The sequence below is a fragment of the Thunnus maccoyii genome, chromosome 24 (genome assembly GCF_910596095.1).
Source record: "Thunnus maccoyii chromosome 24, fThuMac1.1, whole genome shotgun sequence".
NCBI classification, from domain to species: Eukaryota; Metazoa; Chordata; class Actinopteri; order Scombriformes; family Scombridae; genus Thunnus; species Thunnus maccoyii.
The window spans coordinates 5,391,914-5,402,457 of record NC_056556.1 but is presented as its reverse complement, the minus strand read 5'-3'; the positions used below and the strand labels follow the sequence as shown (position 1 = coordinate 5,402,457).

Sequence of the window (10,544 nt, the reverse complement as noted above, 5' to 3'; positions counted from 1 at the left end):
ACTTTAATGTAACTTTGAACCCCTGATGAATAGATGGCCACCTGCACATGATAATGGCAGAAATATACATACTTGTTATGTAAAGATAAGACTGAATAGACTTATGGAGAGTTAAATCCTCAGATGTGGTAAAGTTCACTTGGAATAACAAAGAAAACACAAGGTGATCTCGCTCAGACTTCTGGTTGGTTTCCAAAACTTTTAAAGAGCAAGATGTTTCAGTAAAGCTTCTTCCCTTAAGAGATCATAAAGCTATCTACATGAATATTAAGTTAGTGGTTGTACAGCAAATTATTGGAAATTGAGAAACTTTCCTTTTACATATGAGGAAGTAAAACCAGAAATCTTGCAGGTAATAACACACTCAACAAAATCCTTTTGTTTAAATCAGGAGTTCTTTACAAGTCAGTGAAATATCTCAGGAAGTTTGGAAGTAATCTTGCTCAACTTGGGAAATTAAAGGAACAAAACATTATCACATGTATTTCCTTGTTCTCTCAAGTATCACCAGACACCTTAACAGAATAAATAGAAATGTTTAATTTGCCAGAGAGATTAGATAAGATGTATAAAAGGAGGCAGAAGGAGCTTTCGTTAGGTCTCAGAAACAATGGTTAGAAGAACAGAACTCCTCGTGTTCTTCAAACTGGAAAAATATCACACAAAAATTAATACTATTAATGAGATAATAGTTGACACTATATCTGATGACCCAAAACTTATATAAAACTTTTGTTCCACCTTTTTATAAAAAACTCTATGTATCAGAATAGTCTGAAAATGATCCTCTATTATTCCTAAACTCATGACAGAACTTTCCTCCACTGGATGATTCAAATGGATCTTTGTGATCTCCCTTTGTGCCTAACAGAGGTCACTTATTGTGTAGGATTTATGAAGGATCTCAAGTTTATAAATTATTTTCCCAGCAGATGGCGCCATTCTTATTACAAGTGAGAGTTTATAAGCCAGTTAACTTGGTTTAAGACTCAAGGTTCTGATTAATTTCCGTATTTGGACCAAATTTTATGTCCACAGAACCAATTTTTTAAGCAAAAAGCCAAACATTTCAGAGCTGACTGCTCATATCAAACAATACATTTCTTCAATATCCGAATGTACAAACAAAAAAGCTGTTAAAACGTTTAACAACTGTAAGCTTTACAAGATATTTAACTATTTCTTCTTTTATTTCTTGTCTTTATCATAAACCTTTAGTCCCCCTTGGATGTTTGTGATTGTGATCAAGTTTTACACAAAGTGATGTGAACTTGTTTGGCCTGGCTGCAAGGTCCAGATTTAGTTTTAACTTCTATTCTAGTTTATGTGACTGTAACACCTGCTGAGGGTCACCGTCACACAGCAGCTTACTCACTAAAAATGTGACAGGTGACAGAATATAGTGCAACACCTCTTCTATTCCCGCCTATTTCCTGGTGACATTTGTTTAATTTAATTTCACCTTGTCTGACACCTTGACGCAGATTGTTGAAGGTAATGTAACCGACAGTTTGACACTTTAATGGCTCTTTGTTCATGTTTTTAGCGATATTAGCTTCTCCAGAAACAACAGCAATCTGCCGTTTGGTTGTTAAAAGTGTCGTTTGGAACTAAAGGTGAACTCACAACTAACGGCTGGAATATTTTCTGCAATTTTGTAGTTGAGTTTGTTTGTGTGGAGAAACAGTTGAAGCGAGATGATCCTCAGTAATTAAACGCAGTGTTGTTGTTACTGTGTCCATCTACCTTCTGATGACTGACGGCAGGTTTTCCTGCCTGAATCAGCCTGTGGAGGAGGCGGAGATGAGCCGCTGCTCTCCCCGCTGTCTGAGACACTAAATACGGCTCCGCTCGGCCGGACAGCCGCTGGAGAACAGCTTTGACTTCATGTGTCTACAGGTGAATATAGACCTGTTTATATTTATACTACAGGACTGATGTGGAGACAGTGTGGGAGTCAGAGGGGGAGATTTAACCTGTTAATTTATTTCCGTGTTTTCACGTCGTCAAATATCAGAGAGTTAGAAAAAAAAACATTTAGTCAAAGTCACCGCTGGAAACCGCTGACCTCTCTCTCCTCTCAGGACATTAGGGGACACCATTTTACAGATGTGTGTTAAAATAGTCCAATTGGAGCCCAAATGAACATGTAAACATGTTTTTCTTGCTGTAATTATTCCTCCTGTTCATACTGACCATTAGAAGATCCCTTCATAATGCATTTACAATGGAAGTGATGGAGGACAAAATCCACAGTTCTCCTTCTGTGCAAAAATATTTAAACGTTTATCTGAAGTTAATATGAAGCTTCAGCGTCCAAATGAGTCAAATCAAGTAGATATCTTTCAACGTTACAGTCTTTTTAGTGCCAAAGTTCCTCTTTTTGTTACTATTCTTCCACCACAGCTCAACAGGGAAACACTGTCTGAGGAAACACAAAGAGGGAATTTTTAGCTAAAAAGACTGTAAATGTGTCAGATATCCACTTGATATGACTAACTCAGACTGCTGAAGCCTCATATAAGCTTCACATCAACTTTTAAATGACTGTGTGGAGACACTGTGGATTTTGGCCTCCATCACTTACATTGAAAGCACATTTGAAGGATCTTTTCATACTCTGATTGGTGAATGAACAGTATTACAGACCAGCAGGATCTGAGATCCTGAATACAGCTTCATTCATTTCTGTGTCAGTCGGGTCAATATCATTCCAATTCATTCAGTGAAGCCGTCAATCTGATCTAATAAAGCACAGGAACTGTAATTTGCCTCCATCTGTTCAGCTACAGCCGACATATCTACTATTGTAACACACAAGATTTAATTTAAATCTGCACCAGGTGCTGCCATCTTGAATTAGGCAAAAGCAGCAGATTCAAGTTCAACCACCAATCACAGGGCAGAGTCCGACCCCCTGACTGCTGATGGATGAAGATGACGCATTTATTTATTTCACTGCAGCAAGTTACACTATGGATACATGAAAGTATATATAAATAAATAAAGAGAGTTATAAATAGGTAAATAAATGTATGAATAAATGAATAAGTAAATAAATTAATGTATGAATGTGTAATATATATATGAATTTAAAAAACAAATTTAACATTTATATATTTAATGTCTGATTTAATTTGTGATTTATTTGTGGTGATAATCAAACACTGAATAACACAATTATTTATCTATTCATTTATTTAAGCATTTTGTTGTTATAATTATATATTTACTCATATATTTAAGAATTAGTTATGTAATTATTTATGTGTTTATATATTTAGTTTCAGCCCTTAAAACCCTCCATATCAAAATAGCAGAAGGAAATGTTTTTATTGATTTATTTCTTTTATTCTCTTCCTGCATGTTTGTGTTTTAGAGGCAACAGTAAATCAACAGTTCTGTCTTAAGGAAACTGATCTTCTCTCTTTATGACACTAACTTACAGAGTGACTGAAACATTTAATGAAATATAAATAAAATGACAGCTGCTCAGTCAGAAGTTCGTCATGTATGTGAACCACTTCTTGTTGTTCTGCTGCTTTTACTTCCTCCTTCACTCTCAGCTACAGCTGTCAACAGAAGCCTTTCCTACTTTTTAACTTTCTGAATACATTTATAAATCTATATATAGTTAAAAAAAAAAAAGTTTTTATATGTTTTTAAATATCAACAGAATCACTGTGAATTTATGTGTCTTACTTCTATTGAAGCCCAACTGAGAACAAGAAGATGTTGTTGCTTTACTTTCTATTATGGACCGCAGTGGCAGCCAACAGTAAGTTTTGAATAATTTAAATGTTGAGAAAATTATAATATCATGTTATGATTCTGTGTATTGTTTGTGTTATATTTTTTGGTTTCGATTTTCGTTTTGTGACGACACTCTTGTTTTAGATAGTCTAGTTTCTGTTTACCACATGTACACATTTACATGAACTGTGACAACAGAAATGTATATTTGACGCCTTTTATAACTGTGAATATTTGGCTGTGAACAGTTTTATAAATCTGGTTTAAGGAATAATGATGTGATGAGGGGTCAAAAGGTATTTGTAAAGAGGTTTTAAAAGGATATTTGTCCCCTAAATTAGAAATAGACTAGAATCAGTGATGAAAATTACCCGAGGCACTTGGGTAACACTTTAAGTCCCCCTATTTAGCATTAATAAAATGTATATGAACATTTGTAAACATTTAATAAAGGTTCATAACACACGATAATGTAGTTGTAAGTATATATTAAAAGGACGGATTCACATTTCAAGTCTGTCTTAAAACAACAGTCAGGAGCCCAAATGAACATGTAAACGTGTTTTTCTTGCTGTAATCATTCCTCCTGTTCATACTGACCATTAGAAGATCCCTTCATAATGCACTTACAATGGAAGTGATGGAGGACAAAATCCACAGTCCTCCTTCTGTGCAAAAATGTATTTAAAAGTTTATCTGAAGCTAATATGAAGCTTCAGCGTCCAAATGAGTCAAATCAAGTAGATATCTTTCAACGTTACAGTCTTTTTAGTGCCAAAGTTCCTCTTTTTGTTACTATACTTCCACCACAGCTCAACAGGGAAACACTGTCTGAGGAAACACAAAGAGGGAATTTTTAGCTAAAAAGACTGTAAATGTGTCAGATATCCACTTGATATGACTAACTCAGACTGCTGAAGCCTCATATAAGCTTCACATCAACTTTTAAATGACTGTGTGGACACACTGTGGATTGTTCTTCACTTTTTACTTAGTTTTTACTAAAACTAGAGCATGACACGCACTGTAAAAAACGTACTGTGATTTTTACAGTAATTAACTGGCAGCAATTGAAAAGTAACTTACTGTAATTCATTTTCATTCATTCAAGTTACTTGTCAATTGCTGCCAGTTAATCACTGTAATTTATTTTACAGTAAGTTACTGGTCAATTGCCGCCAATTATTTACTGTAAATATGAACACAGTAAACTTACTGTAAAATAAATTACAGTAAGTGTACTGTGTTTTTATTTACAGTAGCAATTGTAAAATGAAACAGTAATTTAATGGTGCTGTATCTACTTTTACAGTAGCTGTAAGTAACTGTAAAATAAAATACAGTAATTTTATGCTACTGTGTAATGGATTACAGCACCAGACATTTTGCAGTAAATTAGATTACAGTTATTCATAAAATGCTGTAAACTTTCAAACCACATTTAAATTTCAATAAATGAGTACAGAACCAACTCTTTAAATGACAATTATTTATTAACTGTTGAACAGCAACTACTACATTTTACTTATTACTTATTTTCACTATGCAGTTCTACATCTACCAGCTCACTTCGGCTGTTTCATCTTTTACCAATTCTCCTCATAAAACTGATCTGCTGACCAAACAGCACAAAACATTTTGCATAGACCAATGTTTACTGACCAATACTGCAGTCTGTTTTACATTTCCTGTACATGCTTCATAATAAAAGCCACACAGTGGTACGCCAGTGAGAAGCTTTTAATGTAAAGTAGCAACAGCAGGAAATATTCAGACTGCATGGGCATCAACTTAAATACAACAGTAAATAAGAATATAGTAAATAAGAATGAAGTAAATAAATGTTTTCTTTTCAGTGTTTGCCATAAAAGAAGCAGGGACCATATGCAACTTTCTGTCCTCTAAATATCATTCTATAACAAAGTTTTCAAATGTATATATTACAAACATTAGCAAATATTACAATGACAACGATAAAAATACAATATGTAAAAAGCTTGGTTAAATCTGTAACCACAGTTAAAGAAATCCTCACGAAGAAATAATACTGATATCATTTAATAAGCCCACCACAACTTAAAAAAAACAACAAAAAACAAAATCAAATCACTGAACTTGAGATATATATAATATAGACACTGACACTAGACACTATTATTTCCTTGAAACAAAACACTCTTAGGTAATCTAAACATAGATATTCAACTGTGAGAGATGTCACCAGGTACTCAGGTGTCCATAGAGTCATTAAAATGGTATTTGTGGATGCGTACTTGTCTTTACTTATCTTGTACTTTATCTCTTGTCATATGCCAAATATATGTCATAAAATCAGTATCAGAGAACTTTTACATCAAAATCCAAGTAATTTCTCTTCCTGTAAAATAATCTCAAATGTTTGCTCATCCTGCATTCAAAGGCGTTTAAAAAAGTTCATCCAATCAAATGTGACTTTGGGCAAGTAGCTAGCCCCACCAACATATAAAACCGCACTTCACCATTTGTGGGTTGTAGTAGCTAACAGAGCAATATCAAGAGAGATAGGAAGATAGGAGATGTGTGTTTGGATAACAGTGGGCAATAACTTTGATTACATTTCCAGAACAATGTGGCTGAGTTCTAATTCATTCATCTCTCCCTCGTCCTCCTGATTTAACAACAGGTGAGGAGGTGTGTGTGGAGTCAACAGTCCTCTGTGGCTCTGTTTTTAAATTCAATTCAATTCAATTCAATTCAATTCAATTCAATTCAATGCAATTCAAAGAGCTTAATTGGAATGAAAGCCCTGCCTACTTTTTTAGCAGTCCAATCATATGCAAAGGATTTTATTTCAAACCCTCTTGTTACTGTATACCACCCAAATATTCCATTTCACTGTGACTGTAAGATCGAATTTAGTGGTGTGGTGTGAAAATGTCAAAAAATTAAATTTACTGCTGAGGAGGCGCCATTTTTCAACACAGATAACTGCGAGGGATCGGGTGAATGAATTCTCCAATGACTTTTATGCGGACGGAGGAGTGTTGTTCTGTAAAGTGCGTCAGCACTCAGTGGACTACATGAGGAGGCAGACCGTGCTGGAGCATCTGAAGTCCCTAAGGCATAAAAACAGGAAATCAAGTTGTATAGGTAAGCATAATCCCTCTGTTAACTAGCTTGCTAAGATTTGAAATTCTATTCAGAATGTTACCAATTTACCAATTCAAATAGTGATGTTTATGAGCTGCCCTAGCTAACAGCTAGCTAATATTCTCATCAAGATGATACTTCTAGTTCTCTACATATAGAAGAAAAGCTAGGAAGTTTCTCTAGCTACCTAGCTGAAATCAGGCTAGCATTTAGGTCCTGGTTTTGGAAAACTTTATAAATCATTGCCTTTTTGGGTGTGTGTGTGGATAAGGTTTTGTGGCCTTTTTGGAAAGATATTAGAATGCCTTCATAATAACTACCAGAAAAGGTAATGGACAAGTTTCTTTGTCTCGCTATCCCTGTGTTTGTGTGTGTGTGTGTGTACGTGCGCGTTCTCACACACACGCACGCGTCCAGAACATAAGGCGTCTCACTAGCCAATCGCTATTAGAGGAGTCTGTTTCCACCCGGTAACAGCCTAGAACTGGCCAATCACAGTCAGCTTTGTCAATTTCATGTCCTCCCCCTGTTACCACAGCAGCCAATGACTCAGCAGTTATTGGGTGGAAATGGAATCCGCTGTATTGGTACTTTTACTTAAGTAAAAGATCGGAATACTTCTTCCATCACTGCTCCATTTCGTGTCTAGTGTCCATTTCCCCCGGTAACAGCACTGGTTGTGATAGTGATGGCAGGAAAGGGAGAACAAATCAGATTAGACTTCTTTGAAAGCAGAATTCTGATTCGCTCTTTGGCTCTGCGCGCGCGCGTGTGTGTGTGCGTGTGTTAGGACAACAACAGTATGGATACATTCGATACTTAGATGGGCCTGTCAACCTCATTGAATTGTTCCATGTAGGCTATAGCGGTTTGAAATCACATACTGATGCACTGCCTACCAAATACTCAATCAGTATGTACTGCATACTGCCTACTTAATGATCGATTAAGTATGCCATTACCAGCAGACTGTTCACACTGAAGTATACTCAAGCAAGACAGCCAAGTGTCCCAGAATGCATTTCGAATCATTCTGATCTAGTACACATCCAGGAATTTCTCGCATACACAAAATCCAATAGTATGTTAGTATGCAATTCCAGACACAGCCTGTGTGTTTTTACTGCCATTTGTGGGAAACGTTATTAAACTGTGTAGATTAGATTATTGTAAAAAATAGAAAATAGCAAAATAAATGTTTTTCAATAAATGTTATGTATAGAATGTAAAATGTATTTTCAATGTATAGTGAATATCTGCATTTTTCCTTTACTTTCAGTACAATCTAGGAATCAAACTTTGGCTTCCTGCCTCTCTAAAACCCCATCTACAGCTGAGGGGAAGGAGTTTGTTCTGGACTTCACCAAGGCTCTTCTTGAGGCAGATATTCCGCTGGAGAAATCTCCAAAGCTGGCTCCTTTTTTGCAGAAGCAAGGAGGATCTGTTCCAGCTCCATCTCACCTCCAGTCTGACTACCTGCCAGAGCTGTTCCCTCAGTATGTGGAGGACATCCAGCGTGCAGTGAAGGGAAAAGCTGTCTATGTTATACTGGATGAGACAACAGATGCCTGTGGTCACTGTGTCCTTGCCATTCTTCTACAGTCTGTGGGCAGACCTCCTCTAGCTGCAGATCTTGTTTTCCTTGAGAGAGTTAACTTCACCACTGTGTCTCAGGCAGTCATCACTTGCCTTAACACTTACAACATCAACTTCAGTGATGTCTGGGCTTTTTTCACAGATTCAGCAAGCTACATGAAGAAAGCCTTCAACACAGTTCTTCAAGGCCTCTTTCCCAACGCCAAACAGATCACATGCCTGGCACATGTGCTCAACTTGGTGCTAGAGGTTTTCCTGACACCTTTGAGGACCTTAATTGGTTGTGTAGCCTTGTGAAGAGGGTGTTTTGTAAGGCCCCCCAGCGTCGCCTGGAGCTGCGGACCTACATGCAGGCTCTAGGCTTGGCTCCTGTCATGCCAGTGTTTGCTGTCCTGACTAGATGGGGTTCCTGGATTGATACCTGAAGGAGAACCTTGACATTTTATATGACTTTATACACACCTTACCACTGTCTTCCAAGGTTGTACGGGACCCAAGAGCACTCCTAGAGGAAAAAATACAGGTGTTAAAAGCCATCTTCATTGTTGAACACAACACTGAGATCTTGGCCACCCTCACCAAACTGCAAGAAACATCCAGACTGTCCTCTGCCACCATCCATGGAGAGTTAGATGACCTGTATATGTTGTTTGAGTAGGGAAGCACTGCAGGTGCTGAAGACTGGCGTCCTGAGACTAGAGAGCAGCTGAAGGTACTGGATGAGGGGGAGAGGGTTGCCTGCTCTCAGCTCTTCCAGCAGACCATGGCTGAATGTTCTGCAAAGCTGCAGGCTGTGATGGAAAGGCATCCCTGCATGGAGCTCTTCAAATCCATTCCACTGTTTGATCCAGCAAAGGTGACTGGGCTTAGAAAGAACATGGATGATTATGTCCAGACCATACCTGCCCTAATCCAAGTGTCAGCTGAGGAACGGCACCGCTACATTCACATAGACAAGAGTGACACTGTGGAGGTCAGTCCTGTGCAGTGGTGGGCCTCCAGGGAGGACAGGATGCCCACTCTAGCCTTGATAGCAGCTTTGTACCTCCACCTCCCTACTACCTCAGTGGATGTAGAGAGACTTTTCTCCCACTACACGATGCTGCTGACACAGCACAGAAGGAGCCTGACTGAAAGCAACATTAAGATGATGCTGATTGCCAAGTTCAACTGTAGACCCCAAGACGAATCCCCACCACAAGTCAAAACTCATTCACTCAGTCATATCACTCACTGAGTCATTTGTTCTATTTCTGTACTGTTGATTTGTTCACTTACTTTTGACTAAATGAATTTTAGACAATTTGCACTTGGATATGTGGAAATTTTGAGTATCCAAAGAGTTTTAAATTTTATCTAAGTTTTATGTTTGAGTGTCATGTTTTTGCCTTTGCCATTTTTAGAGGTTCATTTCCAACAAATGTTTGTGACGAAATAAAATCTCAAATTCAATGCTTCTACTAAAATCTACTAAATATTTCTTTCAGCCTGCTTGAGGCAATTTTAAGTTATTCTAATGTATTGTGTGTGCTTATTTTTGCTCAAAAACAATCTTTTTTATCTTAAATGAATATTGTCTATTACATTACAAGCAAAAAAACATTCTGCGGATTTTCATTCTGGATCACCGCTGAGAACTGTAAAAAAAAAAAATCTGCAGATTCCGTTTGGGCTTATTAATAATCAAACACTGAATTAACAACAATTCTATTACCTTAAAGTACTGTTTTCTCTGACAATGTCGTTTTTGAGTTAGTACATGAGAACAGATCTACGAAGATGACTGCTGAGATGCTTGTTGTTAAGCCAAAATAAATATACAATATACATATAAAATATCTAAAAACTGCCACAAAAGCTGACTAACTTGGCTTTGTCTATGGATTTTAAATCTTACCTTGCACAGTGAGACCTGGGATGATGGAGAGACTGGACTCCTCAGCAGGAGTGGTCAGGAGGAGTAGAAATAAGATGAAGAAAGGCATCAGGATTTAGAGCCGTGCATGACTTTGGAAAACGTTGTGTTTACTGAGTGATTACTTTTTAATTAATAGTCCTATACGCGC

The 10,544-nt window shown here is 37.2% G+C and overlaps 2 protein-coding genes across 6 annotated transcripts in view; both read left to right on the top strand.

The window, feature by feature from the left end:
- The first annotated feature begins 1,411 nt into the window (after positions 1-1,411).
- LOC121892294 overlaps positions 1,412-10,544 on the top strand; it is a 343,857-nt gene continuing 334,724 nt past the window's right edge. For 2 of the 5 annotated variants that reach the window (XM_042405253.1, XM_042405252.1), the window contains exons 1-2: positions 1,413-1,899; positions 3,714-3,778. In XM_042405253.1, the coding sequence (XP_042261187.1) occupies positions 3,733-3,778 (46 nt within the window). In that variant the 5' untranslated portion in view covers positions 1,413-1,899; positions 3,714-3,732. Of the gene's footprint in view, positions 1,900-3,676; positions 3,779-10,544 lie in introns of all 5 variants that reach the window. The other 3 variants (XM_042405250.1, XM_042405251.1, XM_042405255.1) reach the window with 3 other exon arrangements.
- LOC121892296 lies at positions 6,474-9,059 on the top strand. Its single transcript, XM_042405274.1, has 2 exons — positions 6,474-6,882; positions 8,162-9,059. Exons 1-2 carry the CDS (start codon positions 6,567-6,569, stop codon positions 8,773-8,775), a joined length of 930 nt encoding a protein of 309 aa, XP_042261208.1. The 5' UTR covers positions 6,474-6,566; the 3' UTR covers positions 8,776-9,059.

What these genes read in the sequence shown, in the direction of transcription:
- LOC121892296 (XM_042405274.1), top strand. Translation starts at nt 6,567, where the DNA reads ATGCAAAGGATTTTATTTCAAACCCTCTTGTTACTGTATACCACCCAA. An exon ending in CAGGAAATCAAGTTGTATAG is followed by an intron (nt 6,883 to 8,161) that starts GTAAGCATAATC and finishes CTTTACTTTCAG; the next exon opens with TACAATCTAGGAATCAAACT.